Source organism: Ranitomeya imitator, chromosome 8 (assembly GCF_032444005.1).
Source record: "Ranitomeya imitator isolate aRanImi1 chromosome 8, aRanImi1.pri, whole genome shotgun sequence".
NCBI classification, from domain to species: Eukaryota; Metazoa; Chordata; class Amphibia; order Anura; family Dendrobatidae; genus Ranitomeya; species Ranitomeya imitator.
This window is the reverse complement of record NC_091289.1, coordinates 182,438,717-182,462,318: the sequence shown is the minus strand read 5'-3', so window position 1 is coordinate 182,462,318 and position 23,602 is coordinate 182,438,717. Positions and strand designations below refer to the sequence as shown.

At 49.9% G+C, this 23,602-nt stretch overlaps 1 protein-coding gene across 2 annotated transcripts; it reads right to left on the bottom strand.

Moving 5' to 3' along the window:
- Positions 1 to 721: 721 nt before the first annotated feature.
- ELOVL1 (ELOVL fatty acid elongase 1) lies at positions 722 to 20,216 on the bottom strand. 2 transcript variants are annotated; one of them, XM_069738074.1, is made up of 8 exons: positions 20,080 to 20,216; positions 8,279 to 8,352; positions 7,520 to 7,710; positions 7,013 to 7,093; positions 3,999 to 4,055; positions 3,045 to 3,150; positions 2,835 to 2,971; positions 722 to 2,739 (listed from the first exon to the last, which is right to left on the bottom strand). In XM_069738074.1, exons 2-8 carry the CDS (start codon positions 8,331 to 8,333, stop codon positions 2,485 to 2,487), a joined length of 882 nt encoding a protein of 293 aa, XP_069594175.1. In that variant the 5' UTR covers positions 8,334 to 8,352; positions 20,080 to 20,216; the 3' UTR covers positions 722 to 2,484. The 2 variants fall into 2 exon arrangements, with proteins under 2 accessions (XP_069594175.1, XP_069594176.1); XM_069738075.1 differs by having other exon boundaries at positions 8,186 to 8,352; positions 20,080 to 20,158.
- Between the last annotated feature and the right edge of the window lie 3,386 nt (positions 20,217 to 23,602).

Sequence of the window (23,602 nt, the reverse complement as noted above, 5' to 3'; positions counted from 1 at the left end):
GCAGGGATAAACCTCAATCCATCGTCCCTTTGTTAGAGAGGAACCGTCCGCCTCCTTGTGCCATCCGCTTTCACAGTGGTGGGACAGTGGGGGCTGCTCGGATGCCATAGAGAGGGGCCCCTGTACATCCACGGAGTTCAGCCCCCAGGTGGACAGGGTCAGTTGTCTGGCATTAGGCCTGGCTGCAGAAGAGGATACATGGAGGCGACACTCCATGTGGTCGCCTGCTGCTGGTGTGGGGAGATCGGTGCCCTTGAAGGGACCCGTCGCCCCTCTAAGATTCAGCTCAGGCGTGGCACGTCGCAGGAGAGGATACGGAGAGGCGACACTCTCCGTTCTCACCTGTTGATGGTTCAGGGAGATCGGAACCTTGAAAGGATCAGTCGCCCCTTCGTTGTAACAAGTTAAATCAAAAACGTAAAAATAAAATAAAGCGTTTTGGGACTGAATAGCAGACCTGTCCGTGTGCCTCCAACGGACACTAAGCAAGAACTGGTTAGCGGAGAGCCAGCAGGAGGGAGTATACTGCAGGGGAGGAGAGAACTTTGCATCACATAGTGCCAGCAGAATACACCCACGGGCTGTGTCCCCAAATGAGGCGAAGGAGAAATCTCCCTATTTCCTTCCCAGCATCATGCAGCAATTGAAATTTAAACTTGCTAATTTTTTTTCTTAAAAGTTGTACATAAAATATTTCAAAGACAAATATACCAGTCTCAGGAAGAGGAAAAAAAAACTTTATTTTGTTACCTCTCAAAAGGTGAGAAGGGTATATACAGGATGGGACATTTTTCCTTACTGCGGGAGAGATACGATCAGTGCAAGAAGCCGTGGCCACACCACAGCCAACAGGAAGTCCCCGGCTTACCGGCTCTGCTACGGCCATGCTACCCCCGCTTAAAAAAAAAAAAAAAAAAAAGTGCATTGGCCATCTGCACCCACAGAATTGAGCCAATCAATCCGGTATACAGGATCTAGATGAATGGTCTGCCATCTGCGGCTCCCCAACTCTGAAATTACAACTCCCTGCAGGTTACGACAGCCAGAAAACTGCAGGTTACAGTCCATTCTCCTATAACCCCGGAACCATACGAGTTCATATATGTATCAAGCATTTGTTTTGTTTTTTGTTACTGCTTTTCTTTTAAGGCTTTGCATGCACTTTTCTGCTCTGGCACCATGGAGGTTGTATAAATTTAGTCAGAGAGCTATCATTCATCCAAGGGTCAAAAAAACAAACAAAAAAATTTGCCTCTTTCTCTGCATAGTATATAACCGCCTGAGAGGCTCCACCACATATACAGTATTATCTACAAGAGCTTTAGCTTTGGAATTAAACAATGTGCAATAAGTCTTTTATTAATAGCATTACACAAAACTGATAAATATTCTGGCAGACGTGCGGATAAGTTATAAGGTGGTCCCAGCCCGGCGCAGCCTCTCCTGCCCAGGCAGCCAGCATCACATGTTCAATAGGGCGCTAGTCCTCCCCCCCTTCTAATTTCTATAGGGTGGGCCTGCAGAATTTTTCTTAATATACAAAAGTGATTATAGTGAACCAGCTCCTAAAGGGCGTGTGCTGGTTGCAAGCAGCCCCCCTTTCCCCCCCCTTCCCGAGGAAGAGAACAGTATTACTATGTATATATACCTAGAAATCCGTGAAATGCGTAGGGATAGAACAGTATGGACGGGACATAGGGGTGAATTAAGGAGTATAGAGTGTGAGCTAGGCGAGTGAAAGAGCAGATAACATCCCTTCCTCCTTCAAATCAGGGAAATTAATATCAATTCAGCCTAAAAATGTACAAAAAAAAAAAACACAAATACTGTCATCTCCTTCAAAGACTTAGAAAGCTAAAACGTCCCGATATTCAAGTATTTCAGGATTCCTGCACCTTTAGCGAGCTGGGTACAGAGGTCTGTGAACAGTGAAACCCAGTGCAAAAATAAAAATAAAATAAAAAAAATATATATATAGGGGGGTGACGTTGGTAGACTGGAGTTAAGGAGCTGCCTCCCCCCAACCTGCACCCCCTAGTGAGGCGATTAATTGGAATGTGATGCAAAGGAATCCAGATTCTTGGAGATCGTCGCGGGACTACAGTACAGAGTAAAGAAAGACATGGGATTTTTGGAACGAGCCGGACTTTTTTTTTTGTTTTTATACCCTCTCTCCGGAGAGCAGCTGGATGCTGGAGGACAGGGAGCTCGCCGAGACGCTGGATGATGGGGTGGATGGAGGGAGTCAGACACACTCACTTCATACAGTCTGTTTAGGCACTTTGTTTTTTTTTTTGGCTGGTGTAAGCCCCCAGATGAAGTTGGAAACCAGTTTGGCAGTTTATACTGGCCATCAAAAAGCTGGGTTTAATCGGTTTAAGAAAAATAATTAGAAAAAAAAAAAATAATGGAGATATCATCTGCCCATATTTCCACCTGGAACAGGTTTCGGGAGAACTCAGAAGTCGGTCTTGTGGAGGAGGTTTAGTTTTCCTTGGCTTTGCCATTCTTAGACTTGCCGTTGTGGTGCACGGCTCCGTTGGAGGAGATGCTGCCGCTGCTGCTGCCTTTGGGGAGACGTCGTCCTTTGGTGTAGGCCTGGTACCAGAAATTAGAGAACAGGATGAAGAAGACGGTGCCGTAGATCCAGATGAGGTGGATGAAGATGGGGAACTGGTAGTCGCAGGAGGACATGAAGTAATACTGAGTGATGTGGATGGAGACCAAAACGAACTGGAGCTGGGAGACAGGACAGAAGCGGGTGACTTGTACGATTCTGAGTATATGATGGATGCTATAACCACAACGTAAATCTTAAATGTCAATGCCCTTACCAGCTGAATGGCCGTCATGTGTTTCTTCCACCACAGGAACTTCTGGAAGCGCGGTCCGGCAGCAGACAGCCCATAGTAGAAATACATGATGACGTGGACCAGGGAGTTGATCATGGCATGGAAAGATCCCATACCACCTGGTGAAAAAGGGATCAGTCAAAAGACACCAAAGATGGACCCAAAGTCAAGATGAACTTCTGGAGTCCTTACCTGGACCGAACTTTACCCCCCACCACCAGCTGCAGGGCAGGACGGAGTGATGGAAGATGTGCAGGAATGTGATCTGACTGTTCTTCTTCCTCACAACAAAGAAAACCTGCGGCACAAGGAGGCAAGAGGCACAAAGTAATCAATGTGGCGCCAAGAACAAAAAAAAACCCAATGTCTGCAGTGGCCAGAGCTAATTTCACAAGATGCGGATTTGATGCAGATAATTCTTAAAAATTTCTGCCATTGATCTAAACAGATCCCCCACATAAATGTAATAAATTTTCACTAACAAGTTTCTGAACCAAAATCTGCAGTCTAGGAATCCACCATCAAATTTCTACATAACCCAATTCCTCCCTGTAAAGGACAATATGTGAGGAGCAGATCTCTCTCTATCAGGTTAAGACATGAGTGATGGACCAGAGAAAAATACCTGTCCTGGACCTAGAAAGTATCCGACTAACATCAGTCAAATATCTATTATAGTTCTACAACCTGCGGTACAACCACAAAACCCATCATTAATATTCCTAGCTCAGGGATCCGCAATCTGTGGCCATCCCTGCCCCACCCCTGCGCTCCCACAGACCACCCCTGCGCTCCCACAGACCACCCCTGCGCTCCCACAGACCACCCCTGCGCTCCCACAGCCCAGCCCGCCCCTGCGCTCACAAAGCCCGCCCCTACGCTCACACAGCCCACCCCGCCCCTGCGCACACAGCCCGCCCCTGCGCTCACACAGCCCGCCCCTCCCCTGCGCTCACACAGCCCGCCCCCACGCTCACAGCCCGCCCCGCCCCTGCGCTCCCACAGCCCGCCCCAACCACTCGCCCCATGCCCAGACAGGCTGCTATTATTTTAGTCATGTCCTCCTACTTTTATAACAAGGAACAAACGGCATCTCATCTCTCTCTAGTAGGACACATTTTGTATCTGATGTACTGCGGTACTTACCGTATCAAGCAGTTCAATAAACTTGGAGAAAAGAAAGAGCCATGCCACCCGGACCATCTAAGGAGAAGAAAAAAAAGAAGATTAAATGAATCTCACATCATTGGATGCCGGCAGTCTTACCTAACAGTCTGCCCCTAACGATTACTGCCATTTCATTGGGGCTGTCAGGCAACGAGTCGATAGTAACTGGTCCGGCTCAGATTATTCAAGTCTTCAGTTTAAAACAATCTTTAATTCCACAATGAAAATGTGACTATAAAGAGGAATGTACTATAATGAGGCATGTATAGCCGACATACTTGGGCCCCAATTCATTAAGACCAGCGTTTTGAACTCTAATCTTAATGAAAGATGTGCTGGATTAAGACAGGAAAACGTCATGATGAGCTGCTCTCCTCTTAATGAATTCTGCACATCTTACAGCTGGCGTGCTACCAACCAGAAGTGTTACTCCAACCAGGGTCTAATGTATATGTTCCTTGCGTAATTTCCTCCACTTTTGTGATGCAATTTATGAGGAATTTAACTGGTAGACTTAGTCATGCCCCGTTCAGCTCTACCCACTTTGTCTAAGCTTGCCAGACTGGCGTAAAAAAGTAGCATATACTTCTGAATCAGGGCCTGGGTGCACTATTTTTCCGTTGCAGCGTTAGTGTCATTTGAAGTCACAGATATGCCCACTCCCTCCTCCATGACCCCCCCCCCCCCCCAAAAAAAAAAGACACTATATATTCTGCATGTACTTCTGTCTTCCGCCATATAAAGTTGAACAGGAAAGTTGCTTAAAGTCCTTCATACACGTTAGACTAATGTTAGCCGAACCCGCCAACATCAACAGGTTCAGCTGACAGCCTAATCTGAATGGGGGACAGGAAAATTTTACGTAGTGGGAAATGTTAATCCAGCAGGTCTGATTTTGGACTGACGATTGCTTTGTCCTCCCGGATACAAGCAGTGGCCAGACAGGTCTATTGGCAGCTCTCTCAAAGAGAACACAAACACTCATGTGTATGGGAGAGCCATCCATCTAATGTGTATGCTGGGATTTACAGACCCCCATACATAATATAGGGCGGACCTAATGTTTTTCAGTGTGATCGGCCGACCATCTGATATTTATGGCAGTCTCCCAATCCTTTTCTTCTTGGAGAAGATAAGTCAGGCACAGTGAAGTCAGGAGGGAGCAGACATGTGAGAACGCGAACCCTTGGCCAAGTGTTCCTATGTATGGGAGAGTCAGGAGAGATCAGTCGTCTCACGTGTATGGACACCTTATTGAGGCCACGTCACGTGTGTGGACACCATTATTGAGGCCACGTCACGTGTGTGGACACCATTATTGAGGCCACCTCACGTGTGTGGACACCATTATTGAGGCCACCTCACGTGTGTGGACACCATTATTGAGGCCACCTCACGTGTGTGGAAACCATTATTGAGGCCACCTCACGTGTGTGGACACCATTATTGAGGCCACCTCACGTGTGTGGACACCATTATTGAGGCCACCTCACGTGTGTGGACACCATTATTGAGGCCACCTCACGTGTGTGGACACCATTATTGAGGCCACCTCACGTGTGTGGACACCATTATTGAGGCCACCTCACGTGTGTGGACACCATTATTGAGGCCACCTCACGTGTGTGGACACCATTATTGAGGCCACCTCACGTGTGTGGACACCATTATTGAGGCCACCTCACGTGTGTGGACACCATTATTGAGGCCACCTCACGTGTGTGGACACCATTATTGAGGCCACCTCACGTGTGTGGACACCATTATTGAGGCCACCTCACGTGTGTGGACACATTGAGGCCACCTCACGTGTATGGACACATTGAGGCCACCTCACGTGTATGGACACATTGAGGCCACCTCACGTGTATGGACACATTGAGGCCACCTCACGTGTATGGACACATTGAGGCCACCTCACGTGTATGGACACATTGAGGCCACCTCACGTGTATGGACACCATTATTGAGGCCACCTCACATGTATGGACACATTGAGGCCACCTCACGTGTATGGACACCATTATTGAGGCCACCTCACATGTATGGACACCATTATTGAGGCCACCTCACGTGTATGGACACCATTATTGAGGCCACCTCACGTGTATGGACACCATTATTGAGGCCACCTCACGTGTATGGACACCATTATTGAGGCCACCTCACGTGTATGGACACCATTATTGAGGCCACCTCACGTGTATGGACACCATTATTGAGGCCACCTCACGTGTATGGACCCCATTATTGAGGCCACCTCACGTGTATGGACACATTGAGGCCACCTCACGTGTATGGACACCATTATTGAGGCGGAGTAGCTGTAGGAAAGATTATGGTCTATTCTTACCCCACTTATGAAATTGATCTAAGATTCAGATGACATTTTTATTTTTACATTTTCTACTTGGCCTCTTGTGTGCAATTTTTCCCAGTCTAGAAGAAAAAAAAAAAAAAAAGATGCTTCTCCAAGTGGATGCGATATCAGTCCGTACCAGCAGCATCTTTCATAAAACATGGCAGCCGGAAGGTGATGATTTAGGCTACTATAACCAACAATGTCACGCGCCCTTTAGGAGAGCTCTGTGATCATCCTCGAGATGTTGATGAAGACATTGGGGGAGATGTAGCGACACCAAATGGCTGACATCACACAGCTTAGACCAAAGAAATGCTGAAAATCAATATCAACTTTTGCACAGAAATTGTCCCTCATTGTTTACAGTGTGCGATTTATGGCTGCTTCAGAGACCGGGCGTGGGGTGTCCTGGTACAGTTACCATGGTTGGAGATAAAGGGCGATAAGGGCAAACATCTCCCTGTGTTTATAGTGCAAAGTTCAGCAGGTGGCGGCAGGTGGTACAGTCTCCGGAGGAGGGTGAGGGCGTAATTAGGGTAAACTGCATGACTATGGATTTTCTGAAGTTCTCACCCGCAGATGATCAATAACTAGCACTGTGCCGGGCAGCGCACACACACGAAGCACTCACCCTTAGAGCCATTGGTGAATCAGAGGTGTCCACGGGGTCACAACGCCAGGTGTATCCGGTCAACCAGCCCGACATAAGGAACTGCGCCAAAGAGACAGCAGACGTATGAATGCAAAGGACCGTTTCACTTATCGCTTTATGGCCGCTGTAAATTTTATCTTAATAATGACGAGGTCGGCATTGTGTCACATTCTCTGTAATAAGTTATCATTTTCCTGGTGGAGAGATCTAATCTCCGCCACGGAGGACCAAACCCAGGGTTTAATCTTTATACATTGGCGGCTTCTGCAAGTTTTACAGTTCTCTCCATCCCGCTGCTCGCTGTTAGTGAGTGGAATACTGCAGATACCCAAAAAGCCATGGGCGAGGGTTCGCAATCCTGGAAAACAATTTACTACAGTCCTGAATGTCTATTCACTAACAGCAAGCAGAAGGACACTCTACAAGAAAAATAGAGAATTTTTCCAAGGCCGACCCAGATCGTCACGACCTCCACTCCCAACTCACCTCGTATACAATGTAAGCAGACAGGGCGACCAGACTGAAATTATAGACCACCATCAACGGCTTGAGGTCGAAGGGTTTCCGATTGGCCATTAATCTAGGCCCTAGAGACAGGACGAAGTAGACGTAGCCCAGAAGGATGGCCCCAGGCAGGAACGGGGAGTGCATGAGGGGGTAATGTCCTATTCTGGGGTCTGAGGAAAGACAAGACGATTACGGATTATGCATGAAGGGTTAAATTGCAGAATAAAGCACTGAACTGCGGTGCAGCAACACGGGAATATATTAAGACCATGTGGAAGAGCTAATTACTGGCTCTCCTGACATCTATGGTGCGCTACGAGAAGAGCCATAATTAGAGATGCAGGGAGGATTATCGTTATAACCCACGCGTTTCGCTGACGATCTGGGGTCAGACTCAGCCGAGCGGACTGCTGATCGGTGCCAAGATCCCATCATTTGTATAATTCTGTATCCACATTGCTCCATGGGATTTGCATCTCCTCTGCACACAGCACTTCAAGATAGTAACCGAGAGCAGACTAGGTGAAAAAGGTTTTCAGGACGGTTCTGGTAAAATCCAAAAATTGGCTGATCGGGATCCAAAAAAAGCTGGGTGTAGATATGCAGCAAGAAGGGCGATAGTGTACGCTGCATGACTAGACTGACCTGCCATTCAGGAGGTATAATGGTGGCCATACTGGTCCAGCTTTCCGATACTAAGACCCTTAAGGCCTCATCGTGGCGCGTTGCGTGGCGTACCTGCTCCCTTCATGAATTCTTGATAGCGCTGCCCCCATTCCGAGAGAACCTCCATCTTCACGGCTATTCACAACCTGAGAAGACAACATCAAAACTAGTTTTTTTTAGTGGTTCAAAGCAGAGGAAAAAATAAAATTATATCAGGGCGATGACAAAATGTTCAGACGAGCAAAATGTAGCTTTCACTTCCAACCTAATGAAGTCATCACAACGCCCCTAGAATCGTCGCTTCCCTCATCTAGGAGGGTCGCGAGACCATATTAAAAGAGGGGTCCTCCTACCCTCGAAGATCCTTGCCCTTGTTTCTCACCCCATCTGCAGCATTTATAAACGCATCGTTTGAATTCATCCTAAAGACGGTCATTAAACTTTATGTTAAAGGGGGTCTCTGAAAATGGAAAAGAAAGACCGAACATTCTGGAGGAACACCTGGACCCACGGTCATTAGAGACTTGATGGCCGATCATCCAGCAACCGTCTGTCAATCGTCCATAATCACAAATAATTAGAGGTAAGGGACGGACAACAGATTCGAGCCCCTGCATTCTCCCTTGAGGCAGACTAGCCGGTGTTTGGGCTTCCGAAACAATTAATGACATTTCCCGGTTGTGGTGACATCACTCAATATGACACACGTGGCCAAATTAGTCATTAACAAAGCCAAAAAAGTAGATGAAAAGTAAGTAAGTCCCTTTAATGCCTCTGTAGAGTATTGTTGATGCATGAGAAATAAGATGTGTCAGCCAAAAAAAGATACGAACACCTCTGGGCACCTCCGTTCTGGATTTCATCCAGCTTTCTGCGTTCCTCCAACGTCTACAAAAATTACACAGCCTCGTAGTTGAGGCTAAGAAACTAGGTTTGAAAGAAGGTTTCAACTTGTATGCGAGGATGGCTATTAATTTATTGCACCCCCATTCTTTACACTGCAGCTCTGCTACTCCAGAGGAGGCAGAGGGACGGCGCGCAACCTCCACCCACGCTGGGGAGGCAGAGGGACGGCGCGCAACCTCCACCCACACTGGGGAGGCAGAGGGACGGCGCGCAACCTCCACCCACGCTGGGGAGGCAGAGGGACGGCGTGCAACCTCCACCCACGCTGGGGAGGCAGAGGGACGGCGCGCAACCTCCACCCACGCTGGGGAGGCAGAGGGACGGCGCGCAACCTCCACCCACGTGCCCATGAGAACCTTGCCCATTTATGGGCACTTTTGATACTCGTTCAGGAACTGAAAAATTCATTATGAGTGGCAATACACCCCTGGTAACTTGCAACATCAGAAGCACCCCAAATTACCAGCCATACACAGGGCGCCCTTATGGCCGCAATTGCTTCTAAGTATCTTGGTCTCCTCATGTGCGAGTAAGTGAGAGGTGAGGTGATGTGAACGTTCCCCGATCTGTGACAAGCAGCCGTCGCATGGATGAGACACCGCAGAGACTCACGAGCCAGGGGACGCCAATCATCCCAAATGAACAGAGACAAGGCCGGGGTCACCCGAGGACACAGTGCCGCTGAGGAACAGGATATGGGATGACACCGGCCTGTATGGACGGCTGAGCGCGATCATACGAGAAGTTCTGCAGCCATCATATACTCGTGGGTGAAGTCCTCACCGGTTTTTAAAGATCTCTGCTTGCTGTCAGTCAGGGAGACCTTTCATGGCCGAACACTTCTCACAGGTCAGGGCTTGCACAAAGTCTTGGTAAAATGCAGCAGTGGAATCTGCACCGTGCACAGCAACGGCAAAACCACAGCAAAATCACCACGTCTGAACTTATCCTTAAGGGGTTTCTCCTTTGCCGATCACTTCCACACTGGAGGCGAGGCTGATGATGATGATGATGAGTCCATCGGCGTCTGTCAGGACATGTGGCAGGAATCATGCGTCCTGTCATCAGCTCAGCTCCCGATGTGGAATAAAAGGAGAAACCCTTTAAGGATGCGCTCACATGCTGCGCATTTGGTGCAGATTTTACAAGCCGATTTCTAAACTAAAATTTATGTTCCGCACTTGTTCTCTTTGAATTTTTTTTGTTGCAAAAAATACATTAAAAATTAAAGCTCGTTTTATCCTGAGAATTTATACTCAATTAACTGAATAGGAAAAATCTGCACCGAAAAAAACCCAAAAAAACATTTCCGCAACATTCCTTTGAGGTGCGGATTTTTTTTTTTTTAAAGTGCAATAGAATCTACACAAAAAAAAAAAAAGCAAAATGCAGCACGAGGAGGCTCATCCATGCTGTAAAATGCTGAGGATCTTGTATATGAAAATCCACGTCTGATCCCGGTCTAAAGGGAATAGTTCCTCTAGCACAGAGTGAAGGGTCCCTGGAATATCCAGAGGGGCAGTGGAACATTAGGAAATTGCTCGATATACAATTCCATAATATTGTCGATTGCTGCATTTCGGGAAATTCCCCCTAATAACTGGGAGGAGGGAGAAACAAGTCGGGGAGGTTTCCACTCTCAATGTAATTATCAGCCTTAGATATTCACATTCGACACCAGACCTGATATCTGAACTTGTCTGTGCAGGCCGGTGTCCCACGCCGTCCCAGGGCTGGAGGGGATGTCTCTTCTCTCCACCCTGCACAGCCGGGACTATGACACGAGCGGGGTGAGACCAGGAAGTCACCTGTACCTGGAAGTGCTGTACCCGGCTGTCCCGGACGCTGCTGCCCTTTAGCACACATTCTAGATACTTTCTAGCTACAAATGACGTCTGCAGGTCGCAGAGTTTGCTCGGTCATCAGCAGAGAACAGATTTCACAATGATCTCATAGTAATTTATGAAATGATGGCAGGGGTGCAGCTATTGGGGGGGGGGGGATAGCAGGCAGGGAGCAGCAATGGGGGGGGGGGACGCAGGCAGGGAGCAGCAATAGGGGGGGGGGACGCAAGGCAGGGAGCAGCAATAGGGGGGGGACGCAGGCAGGGAGCAGCTATAGGGGGGACGCAGGCAGGGAGCAGCTATAGGGGGGGACGCAGGCAGGGAGCAGCTATAGGGGGGGGACGCAGGCAGGGAGCAGCTATAGGGGGGGACGCAGGCAGGGAGCAGCTATAGGGGGGGACGCAGGCAGGGAGCAGCTATAGGGGGGGGACGCAGGCAGGGAGCAGCTATAGGGGGGGGACGCAAGCAGGGAGCAGCTATAGGGGGGGGGGAAGGGAAAGCAGGCAGGGAGCAGCTATAGGGGGGGGGGACGCAGGCAGGGAGCAGCTATGGGGGGGGGGACGCAGGCAGGGAGCAGCTATAGGGGGGGGGGAAGGGAAAGCAGGCAGGGAGCAGCTATGGGGGGGGGGGACGCAGGCAGGGAGCAGCTATAGGGGGGGGGAACGCAGGCAGGGAGCAGCTATAGGGGGGGGAGAACGCAGGCAGGGAGCAGCTATAGGGGGGGGGGACGCAAGCAGGGAGCAGCTATAGGGGGGACACGCAGGCAGGGAGCAGCTATGGGGGGGGGGAACGCAGGCAGGGAGCAGCTATAGGGGGGGGGGGGAGAACGCAGGCAGGGAGCAGCTATAGGGGGGGGGGGACGCAAGCAGGGAGCAGCTATAGGGGGGACACGCAGGCAGGGAGAAGCTATAGGGGGGGGACGCAAGCAGGGAGCGGCTATAGGAGGGGACGCAAGTAGGGACGTCGCACAGAGACAGCTCCCACAATAGTTAGGAGCCCAAAGGATGCCAACGAGATATCAGTATTGCAAATGGCATGGTAGGTTGGGACCCCAATACAGGTTTTCATTGGGCCCCAGAAACTTCAGGTTACGCACTCATTTGGACAATCAGCCCACATAAAATGGCCATAAGGGCTGAAAAGCGCAGATGGCAAAATGTTCTTCAATGTTGGATATTATGTGATTTTACCAATTGGGATCTCATCTTGACAATTACTGAACTTCATAATGCAGCAGAGCCGAGATTGTCACTCATTGGGAGAACACATGAGAATGGCAGAGTCAGCTCTGCTACATCTGTAGATCCAAAAGGCAAAAACCTGACTGGCACATCCAGACTAGTGTGAATAGGCGCATACCACGAAGAGCGACCTCCATATACAATATGCAAAAAATGGCTGCACTCTATCATGCTAAAGCATGTCAATGTGGAATATGTGAAATCTGAATAGCAATATGGCTTTGGAATATTAGCAAAAAATATGAGACATTTAGCATAATATTTGGCCAAATTTTATGACAAGTGTCTTATATTTTTTCCTAATACTCCAAAGCCATATTGCTATTCAAATTTCACATATTCCACATTGACATGCTTTAGCATGATAGAGTGCAACCTTTTTTTCGTACATCTGTAGATCCCACAGTCAGACGTCATTGCACCCTATGATATAAGATCGTGTTTGGGACGACTAGTACACGAACTGCACCAGGTGGTTTATTTTAAATTATTAAAGGAAAAGTTATGAAATAATCCATCATTGCATTCTGCATTATACTCTCACCATACCAGTGTATGTTTTATATGACTCATGATCAGTCACCTCCATGCGGCCACCGATATTGTAAGCGTTAGCCATGAAAGACAATAACTTGCCGGGGGTCCCACTGCTGAGCGCACACTAATGCTCCATTCATTGCCTATGGGATTGCCGGAGAGAGACTACAGAGCACAGCCACATCCGGCAGCCCTATAGATAATACAAGGAGCGGCCATTGCTCCATTCCTTGGTCTCAGGATCGGCGAGTGTCCAAATAATGTGCTCCCAAGTTATTACCAATCCGGTGGATCAATAACTTACTATTTTAAGCCAACCCCTTTATATTGACCAAACAAGGCAAACCTTTACTGTTCCACCACCCCAACCACTCCATATACCAGACCTCTGCCCTTCCCTAATAACTAGTGATGAGCGAGTGTAATCGTTGCTCGGGTGACCTCCGAGTATTTGTTAGTGTTCGGAGATTTAGTTTTCATCTCCGCAGCTGAATGATTTACAGCTACTAGCCAGCCTGAGTACATGTGGGGGTTGCCTGGTTGCTAGGGAATCCCCACATCTAATCAAGTTGGCTAATAGCTGTAAATCATGCTGCTGAGGCGATGAAAACTTAAGGTACCGTTACACTAAACGACTTACCAACGTTCATGACCAGAGATACGACCTGGCCGTGATCGTTGGTAAGTCGTTGTGTGGTCGCTGGGGAGCTGTCACAAAGACCGCTCTCTCCAGCGACCAACGATCAGGGGAACGACTTCAACGATGCCGAAGTCCCCGGGTAACCAGGGTAAACATCGGGTTACTAAGTGCCGCGCTTAGTAACCCGATATTTACCCTGGTTACCATTGTAAAAGTAAAAAAACACAACATACTCACATTCCGATGTCTGTCACGTCCCCCGCCGTCAGCTTCCCGCACTGACTGTCAGCGCCGGCCGTAAAGCAGAGCACAGCGCTGACGTCACTGCTGTGCTTTCCGGCCGCTGTGCTTACACAGGGCAGAGAAGCAGAGCGCCGAGGGACAGACAGCGGAAGGTAAGTATGTAGTGTTTGTTTTTTTTTTACTTTTACGCTGGTAACCAGGGTAAACATCGGGTTACTAAGCGCGGCCCTGCGCTTAGTAACCTGATGTTTACCCTGGTTACCAGCGAAGACATCACTGAATCGGCGTCACACACGCCGATTCAGCGATGTCAGCAGGAAGTCCAGCGACGAAATAAAGTGTTGGACTTTCTGCAGCGACCAACGACATCACAGCAGGATTCTGATCGCTGCTGTGTGTCAAACTGAACGATATCGCTAGCCAGGACGCTGCAACGTCACGGATCGCTAGCGATATCGTTTAGTGTAACGGTACCGTAACACTGATCTACAAAGCCATCCACAACCTGTCCCCTCCCTATATCTCTGAACTAATCTCCCAATATCTTCCCTCACGTAATCTCCGATCCTCCCAAGACCTCCTACTCTCCTCCACACTTACTAGTTCTTCACACAACTGCCTCCAAGATTTCTCCCAAATATCCCCCATCCCCTGGAATTCCATGCCTCAACACATTTGACTATCGACCACCCTCGGCTCCTTCAGACGGAACCTGAAAACTCATCTCTTCAGGAAAACCTACAGCCTGCAATAACCATTCTGCCGCCTCGCCATCGCCAGAGCCGCCGCCTCACCGCCACCAGAGCTGCCGCCTCACCGCCACCAGAGCTGCCGCCTCACCGCCACCAGAGCTGCCGCCTCACCGCCACCAGAGCTGCCGCCTCACCGCCACCAGAGCTGCCGCCTCACCGCCACCAGAGCTGCCGCACCCCCGACCTTCTGTCTCTTCCCCTTTATCCCGTAGAATGTAAGTCCGCAAGGACAGGGTCCTCTCCCCTCTGTACCAGTCTGTCATTGTAAATTCGTTTACTGTAAATGATATCTATAACCCTGTATGTAACCCATTTCTCATGTACAGCACCATGGAAATAGTGATGTAATAGTAAATTAATAATAATAATAATAAATAATATCTGCCAGTATAGGCTCCGGACTAAGGAGCCATGAAAGGCCCAAAACTAAGGGGGCCAATATAATATACCGTAGGAATAAGTCTCCCCTCCCTCACCCGGACACCATGTTATGTTGCTACATCTAATGTCCCCTCTCAGGGTTACAGCATTTTCTTACAAATTTTACAACAAAACGACAGGTTATCTGGTAAGTGCAGTTATTAGGACCACCCAAACTTAAAGGGATTGTCCGCCCACTGGGGGATGAACCACTGGGACCCACAAAGAGAGTAACGGTCAGGCCTGCGCACTACTGCTCCGTGCACACAGGGGGAGCAGGAACTCCAGGTGGTCATACACCCACTAAATATGAAATGAGCGAGGGTCCAACCCCTGACAAAGCAGCTGCTCCCGTTCATTGAGATCTGGACCCCCGCTGACCACACAATCAAATACTGAGTCCATCATAAGGAAACTGTCACCTTTGTTTTTTCAGTACAGGGATAGAACAATATAATATGACGACATCTATTACGCCCACCAGAAATCCTACTATTATGTGCCAAATGATGCCCAAGGACCCTCCGAGCAGCGGGAGCCTCTTACAGCAGTGGTCTGTACAATGAGACAAACTGCTGCTGTGGCCATGCAGCGTCAGTTAGATTAAGCTCCGCCCCCAAGGAGCGCAGCATCCAAGGCTCCGCCCCCAGCACAAGATGATGCTCTGGTTATTCCAGGCAGAACCGGCGCACATACACAAAAGCTGCTGCGTTATTAACCCTTTCATCCTGAAATCCTGACGTCTGCTCCTGAATCTCAGCATAGACTATATGTTGTATGCAGAATTAAACAGAATCGCCGTTCAGAGGTCTGGAAAAGTTGGTTGATATGCGTTAGGGCTGGATTCACATGCAGCTTTACAAAGGATTTTTATTTTGCTGTTGGAAAGAGTTGTGGCCTGACGTTACTTTATTATAAAGTCTATATATGCAGCGCTGGTTTGTGTGTTTTTTTTTTTGCCAGGGTTTTTATTGTCCATTAGACTCCAGAAAAAAAACCTTGAAAACTAAGAAAAAAAATAAAAAAATAATGAATTGTGTGCAGAGTAGAAACGTGTGTTACGTACGGACCCCCAGGAAGGAACAAAGTGCTCGGCTGCAATAATCGGAAGCCGCGCAGGTGAACAAAACAGGCGGCAGCCGGCGTTATCTGCAGATTATTTTTATCTAATTTTTTCCCATTTTTATCGTGCAGGAAATGGCTGCAGTAAAGACATAAAAAAGAGCAGCGCAGATAATCAGCCATATGGAAAAAAAAAAAAAAATAGCCCCCCAGAGCTGCAGCTCCGACACCGTGGGGACATTATACTACAAGCTTCCTGCAGTCCGCAGTTTCAGAGCCCCAGATTTGGGACAAATATAATCAATGCACAGTTTTCGCACACAAATTAGCCATTTTCCCTTGATGTCAAAGGCACATACACAGCAGGGTCCCGTGCCCCCCGCCGTCCTGTGCACAGAGTCCCCACCTTACTGAGACACTCTCCCCGAGCAGCAAGGTCACTTTGTTAAGTCCCATGGACTCCAGACAATAGGGCCACCTTGGCCGGTTTTCATCTGCGTACCATTATGGACCCTGAATATACTGATGACCCCAGAAGTGGCCGCACCCCCCCCCATCGCCCGGGACCTAAATCATATACGACCCACTGGCGCTACTGTAAGAATTGGAGAACATGGGAGACACAGCGTGACCCTATACACTGCCATACAGACATATATGGGAAACCCTACAGACTATGACTAACACTCCAATGTGGACTATTACAGATGGATGCAGCAGAGCCGAGCTTGTCCTGGAGCATGGGGGGGCTTCCAGTCCATGGGATATTGCAGAGGCTGCCATAAAGGGATCATGCACCGTGGTTTTAATTCTTCTGTAACTGTGCGGGGTCTTCTAGTGTTCAGCTTACTGTGGAGGGGGCCCACGGCTGCTGCTGGGGGGTCTTCCCCTCTCTGAATATAAATATATATATATCTTCATTATTATAGCGGGGGGTGGGGTGGAGATATCGCACTATGAAAATAAAGCATCGATTTGTTTCCCCAAATTACTTCCCTATAAGCTTTATGTGCGAATCTAACAGAGACAGACAAGTGCAACGAACAATCTCAGCTCTGCTACATCTGGGAGAGGCGGCATCACCTATGGAAACACTTTGCAGGCTTGTGTTAGAGGGCTGGGGTCATTGCCCCCGGGGTGAGCGACAGGAAACGAGCGGTTACCAAACAGTCACTATCATACTGGACGGGCTGTCAGACCAGGCATGCTGGGACTTGTGGTTTCACAATAGCTAACCACAAGGTCACTATGGAAATCGCTGGAGAATTGCAGCTTCTAGAAACATCCTCACCAGATTGGAACTATTCGATTCTTGACCCAATGAAGCCCAAGACCAGACAGAAGCTTCATGTGACCCCGAACGCTCACCATGACTGAATGGGGGTCCATTGCCGCCTGTGACCTACTGCACCCATTGCACAAAACATCCACTGCTGTAATTTCGGTTACACCTCACAGATCACACACTATTTTGCTCCCATGGATTTCTGCAACCTAAACTCATAGCAGCATAATTGCAGGGCAGAGACCCTGATTCCAGCAATGTGTCATTTCCTAGGCTAGTTGCTGAAATCACTGTTTTATCACCCAGGAAATCACTAAGGAGTAGTAAACCTGCTGCCATGTAGTCCTCCATATTCATCAGCTCTGTAGAACCTCACTGATTGGCAGGAATCTGCCTATGCACAGTGTACACAGACAGTAGCCAATCAGTGGTGCGGACAGGATTATAAACAGCTCTGCCTTTAGAGAACTGCTGCAGAGAAAACAGGGATTTTATCAAAACGACATCAACACATCGCTGGAATCAGGGTCTCTGCCCCAACATCATGCTGCTCTCAGATGGGGTAGTAAAAACCTGGTGACAGATTCCCTATTAATGCAAACCAGTCTGCGATTGGCCATTTTATTGGGGACAAATCATAGGAGGCCATGGATGAACAAAAATATACCACAAACGCTATTATGGAAGATTCACATGAAGCAGACTCGTAGCAATCACTTCTGTAAATGGGATTATTTCAGGGATGAGCATGTGGCGTTAAACATGTCCCATCCTGAATGATCAGAAAAGGGCAGACACCGCTGCAACTAATCTGCCAGGTGTGAATGGAGCCTTAAAGCGTTTTCCCATCTCACACTTCGCTGGGTGATGTGAGACCCTGGACCATGAGATTGGGGGGGGTATAAATGACTTGTTATGGTGATAGATGTACGTCCCACTCCCACGTCCTGTGGATTTACCATAAGGGTCCAAGATAAGAATTGACTCCAAGTTCTGGTTCATTTTGCTGCAAAAGCAAAGTATTGGTGGCAACTTGGAGCAAAATTTCTTAAGGGGGCTACACGGCCAAAGATCAATATGTGCAGCTACTACACCAGTGAATGGGGGGCCGAAATGAGTCATCTGGGGCACCACGACAAGCAAGGCACAAAAAATACATCCAGCTCGTCATGGTGCCCCAGATGACACATTGCAGCCCCCCAGTCACTGGTTTCGTGCTGCGGTCGCCGTGTGAATCCGGACTAGTCCAATATGACACAACAGTAGCCCCTTGTAGTCTGACACCACCGCCTGGCATCTCAGCGGACACAAGCGGCCATAAAACAGCCGAGACACTGCAGCATTCAGAGCGCCGCCCTATAGAGAGGCACAGGTGCAGCTGGAAGATCTGGGGCCCCGAGCAGAATCTCCGCCAACAATCACATCCAATATTTAGTCCTTTGGGCCCCCACACCAAAAAGTCACAGCATTTTGCATCATTGTGGAACTACAAGTCCCAGCCTCTGTATTTGGGATACTGGCTGATTGGACCCGGGGGAGGGGGGGGGGGGGGGTAAGATGTGCAGCCGTAGCGTCCCCCCATCCATTACACACGGGCCCAGCCCTGGTATTATCCACCTGTCACTGAGAAAATATATGTCACCCATCACAACAGATCACACCCAGATTTTTTTTTTTTTAATTGTAATACAAGGGAAAGGTGACGAGACGCCCAGAACGCAGACGATACCTGCCCGGGGCGGGCGAGGGCAGGAAGGTGCAGGCTGTTGTTCTGTGTTATCAGCCATTCCTGCAGTCATTATCCGATTGTCACGCCTTAGGTTCCCCTGCGATCCGCAGCAGCCGGTGACTTTAGGCGTAGAATCTTTTTCCGGGAGGTACTGGCAATCCTTAAGGAGACCGGCGGATTATAGAATCTTATTGGCAAAGCTTCACGGGAAAAAAAAATAATTATCTCAAAATGAGAAATTTGTGAGACGGTTTCCTGTCGTTCTGTGACGGACGAGGAAGGAAACGGAGGGGAAACGTTTCTGTACTTCTGACCTTACGGGACCCTGTACTCCATTAGTGCCAGGAGTAGGAGCCCGGGCGTGTTCTCCGCTGACATCACGGGACGGCACGTCAGGATGCCTCATGTCATCAGAAAGCACACAGCAGTCACATGAGGCATCACGGCCGCTGCCGGCACCATCTTCCACAGGACCTAATCCCACGAAGCCCCCTCCACTACACCGGCCCCTCGTGATCACTCGCACAATGGCGGTCACCTGCCGTCACCCCTCACCTACATCCAGGGTCACTCATGTCTGCTCAGGCAGATCGCCGGGGTCCATAGTCCCTGGTACCGCGGGTTGCTCGGTGGTCCCACGCCTGACATTCCACCTTGCCCACAAGTCGCCCCCAACTCAGGGCCTCCACATAATTGCTAACTGCTGAGGTCTATGAGCAGGTCCCTCCTAAAAGGGATGCACTTAAAGGCATTATTTTTTAACCCTTTATAGTGACTGATACTAAATATGCACTATGTAGCGAAGGCCGGTAATTCGGGGGTCATCATACCATGTTCGGGGGTCCCAGGTAGAAAACTTGGTGAACTTTGTGAGCAGACGGTTTGGCGATGTCCGGCCCCATCCTATCCCCTTTATTCTCCCCTCTCTCTTCCAGATGTGCCAGACTTCACAATGACCCCAGAGTGTGGCGGGTGGGCACAGAGAGTGGGCACAGAGAGTGGGCACAGAGAGTGGGCACAGAGAGTGGGCGACCGTCCCCCCACCCTGCGCAGACCCACCAGTCAGATGGATGAAGGGCCTGTCACCCACCGACCTGCCACATGGGGCTGATGGCACCCTGACACTTCACCACCCGCTGCCAGGACGGGGGTCTCACGTCACACCAGCCCCCCTGTAACTTCTAACTTTGCCAGCAGTGAAATAAGTTTCTTACCTGATGTTGTGGATTCCTGACACTCCCGAGCCTGACAGAGAGCGTGAAAGAGGGAAAGGAGGAAGGAAGGAGAAAGAGAGGGAGATCTGGGTAACCACACCCCTGTGTGACTCACCCTCACCCTGCACACAGCAGCGTTATAGGGAGGGCTCAGAGCAGGAGACGGTGTGAGGCAGGGCCTGCACACACAGAGGCAGGCAGAGGACACAGCAGGCAGGCACACCCTTCCTACAGGCTAATCCCACCACACCCTCCGCAGCTGGAGGATCCAGGGGTGGGAGGAAAAGGAGCCTGACGGGACAGCAGAGGGTGGGGAACTACAGATTCCAGCAGGTGCTACTCCTCCAGCTGCAGAAGTAACACTATATCCAACGTATCGTCCTAAAGTACAAAGTATCACACTGACTAGCAACAGGTGATGAGTGCAGAGAGCCCCCCCTAATAACAGGTGATGAGTGCAGAGAGCCCCCCTAATAACAGGTGATGAGGGCAGAGAGCCCCCCTAATAACAGGTGATGAGTGCAGAGAGCCCCCCTAATAACAGGTGATGAGTGCAGAGAGCCCCCCTAATAACAGGTGATGAGGGCAGAGAACCCCCCTAATAACAGGCGATGAGTGCAGAGAGCCCCCCTAATAACAGGTGATGAGTGCAGAGAGCCCCCCTAATAACAGGTGATGAGTGCAGAGAGCCCCCCTAATAACAGGAGAGCGCCCCCCTAATAACAGGAGATGAGTGCAGAGAGCCCCTCTAATAACAGGAGAGCGCCCCCCTAATAACAGGAGATGAGTGCAGAGAGCCCCCCTAATAACAGGTGATGAGTGCAGAGAGCCCCCCCTAATAACAGGTGATGAGGGCAGAGAGCCCCCCTAATAACAGGTGATGAGGGCAGAGAGCCCCCCTAATAACAGGTGATGAGGGCAGAGAGCCCCCCCTAATAACAGGTGATGAGGGCAGAGAGCCCCCCTAATAACAGGTGATGAGTGCAGAGAGCCCCCCTAATAACAGGTGATGAGTGCAGAGAGCCCCCCTAATAACAGGTGATGAGGGCAGAGAACCCCCCTAATAACAGGCGATGAGTGCAGAGAGCCCCCCTAATAACAGGTGATGAGTGCAGAGAGCCCCCCTAATAACAGGTGATGAGTGCAGAGAGCCCCCCTAATAACAGGAGAGCGCCCCCCTAATAACAGGAGATGAGTGCAGAGAGCCCCTCTAATAACAGGAGAGCGCCCCCCTAATAACAGGAGATGAGTGCAGAGAGCCCCCCTAATAACAGGTGATGAGTGCAGAGAGCCCCCCCTAATAACAGGTGATGAGGGCAGAGAGCCCCCCTAATAACAGGTGATGAGGGCAGAGAGCCCCCCTAATAACAGGTGATGAGGGCAGAGAGCCCCCCCTAATAACAGGTGATGAGGGCAGAGAGCCCCCCTAATAACAGGTGATGAGGGCAGAGAGCCCCCCTAATAACAGGTGATGAGGGCAGAGAACCCCCCTAATAACAGGAGAGCGCCCCCCTAATAACAGGTGATGAGTGCAGAGAACCCCCCTAATAACAGGTGATGAGGGCAGAGAGCCCCCCTAATAACAGGTGATGAGGGCAGAGAGCCCCCCTAATAACAGGTGATGAGGGCAGAGAGCCCCCCTAATAACAGGTGATGAGTGCAGAGAGCCCCCCTAATAACAGGTGATGAGTGCAGAGAGCCCCCCTAATAACAGGTGATGAGTGCAGAGAGTCCCCCTAATAACAGGAGAGCGCCCCCTAATAACAGGTGATGAGGGCAGAGAACCCCCCTAATAACAGGAGAGCGCCCCCCTAATAACAGGTGATGAGTGCAGAGAACCCCCCTAATAACAGGTGATGAGGGCAGAGAGCCCCCCTAATAACAGGTGATGAGGGCAGAGAGCCCCCCTAATAACAGGTGATGAGTGCAGAGAGACCCCCTAATAACAGGTGATGAGTGCAGAGAGCCCCCCTAATAACAGGCGATGAGTGCAGAGAGCCCCCCTAATAACAGGTGATGAGTGCAGAGAGCCCCCCTAATAACAGGTGATGAGTGCAGAGAGCCCCCCTAATAACAGGAGAGTGCCCCCCTAATAACAGGAGATGAGTGCAGAGAGCCCCCCTAATAACAGGAGAGCGCCCCCCTAATAACAGGAGAGCGCCCCCTTAATAACAGGTGATGAGGGCAGAGAGCGCCCCCTAATAACAGGTGATGAGTGCAGAGAGCCCCCCTAATAACAGGCGATGAGTGCAGAGAGCCCCCCTAATAACAGGTGATGAGTGCAGAGAGCCCCCCTAATAACAGGTGATGAGTGCAGAGAGCCCCCCTAATAACAGGAGAGCGCCCCCCTAATAACAGGAGATGAGTGCAGAGAGCCCCCCTAATAACAGGAGAGCGCCCCCCTAATAACAGGAGAGCGCCCCCTTAATAACAGGTGATGAGGGCAGAGAGCGCCCCCTAATAACAGGTGATGAGTGCAGAGAGCCCCCCTAATAACAGGTGATGAGTGCAGAGAGCCCCCCTAATAACAGGTGATGAGGGCAGAGAGCCCCCCTAATAACAGGTGATGAGGGCAGAGAGCCCCCCTAATAACAGGTGATGAGGGCAGAGAGCGCCCCCTAATAACAGGTGATGAGTGCAGAGAGCCCCCCTAATAACAGGTGATGAGTGCAGAGAGCCCCCCTAATAACAGGTGATGAGGGCAGAGAGCCCCCCTAATAACAGGTGATGAGGGCAGAGAACCCCCCTAATAACAGGAGAGCGCCCCCCTAATAACAGGAGATGAGTGCAGAGAGCCCCCCTAATAACAGGAGAGCGCCCCCCTAATAACAGGAGAGCGCCCCATTAATAACAGGTGATGAGGGCAGAGAGCCCCCCTAATAACAGGTGATGAGTGCAGAGAACCCCCCTAATAACAGGTGATGAGTGCAGAGAGCCCCCCATAATAACAGGTGATGAGTGCAGAGAGCCCCCCTAATAACAGGTGATGAGTGCAAAGAGCCCCCTAATAACAGGTGATGAGTGCAGAGAGCCCCCTAATAACAGGTAATGAGTGCAGAGAGTCCCCCCTAATAACAGGTGATGAGGGCAGAGAGCCCCCCTAATAACAGGTGATGAGTGCAGAGAGCCCCCCTAATAACAGGTGATGAGTACAGAGAGCCCCCCTAATAACAGGTGATGAGTGCAGAGAGCCCCCCTAATAACAGGTGATGAGGGCAGAGAGCCCCCCTAATAACAGGTGATGAGGGCAGAGAGCCCCCCTAATAACAGGTGATGAGGGCAGAGAGCCCCCCTAATAACAGGTGATGAGGGCAGAGAGCCCCCCCTAATAACAGGTGATGAGTGCAGAGAGCCCCCCTAATAACAGGTCATGAGTGCAGAGAGCCCCCCTAATAACAGGTGATGAGTGCAGAGAGCCCCCCCTAATAACAGGTGATGAGTGCAGAGAGCGCCCCCTAATAACAGGTGATGAGTGCAGAGAGCCCCCCCTAATAACGTGATGAGTGCAGAGAGCCCCCCTAAT

Bases quoted from the DNA above. Each gene is read 5' to 3' on its own strand.
- ELOVL1 (XM_069738074.1), bottom strand. From the start codon at position 8,333: ATGGAGGTTCTCTCGGAATGGGGGCAGCGCTATCAAGAATTCATGAAG. The intron at 7,711-8,278 runs GTACGCCACGCA...GTCTTTCCTCAG, and splicing joins AGAATTCATGAAGGGAGCAG to ACCCCAGAATAGGACATTAC. The intron at 4,056-7,012 runs GTGAGTGCTTCG...TCTTCTCCTTAG, and splicing joins ATTCACCAATGGCTCTAAGG to ATGGTCCGGGTGGCATGGCT.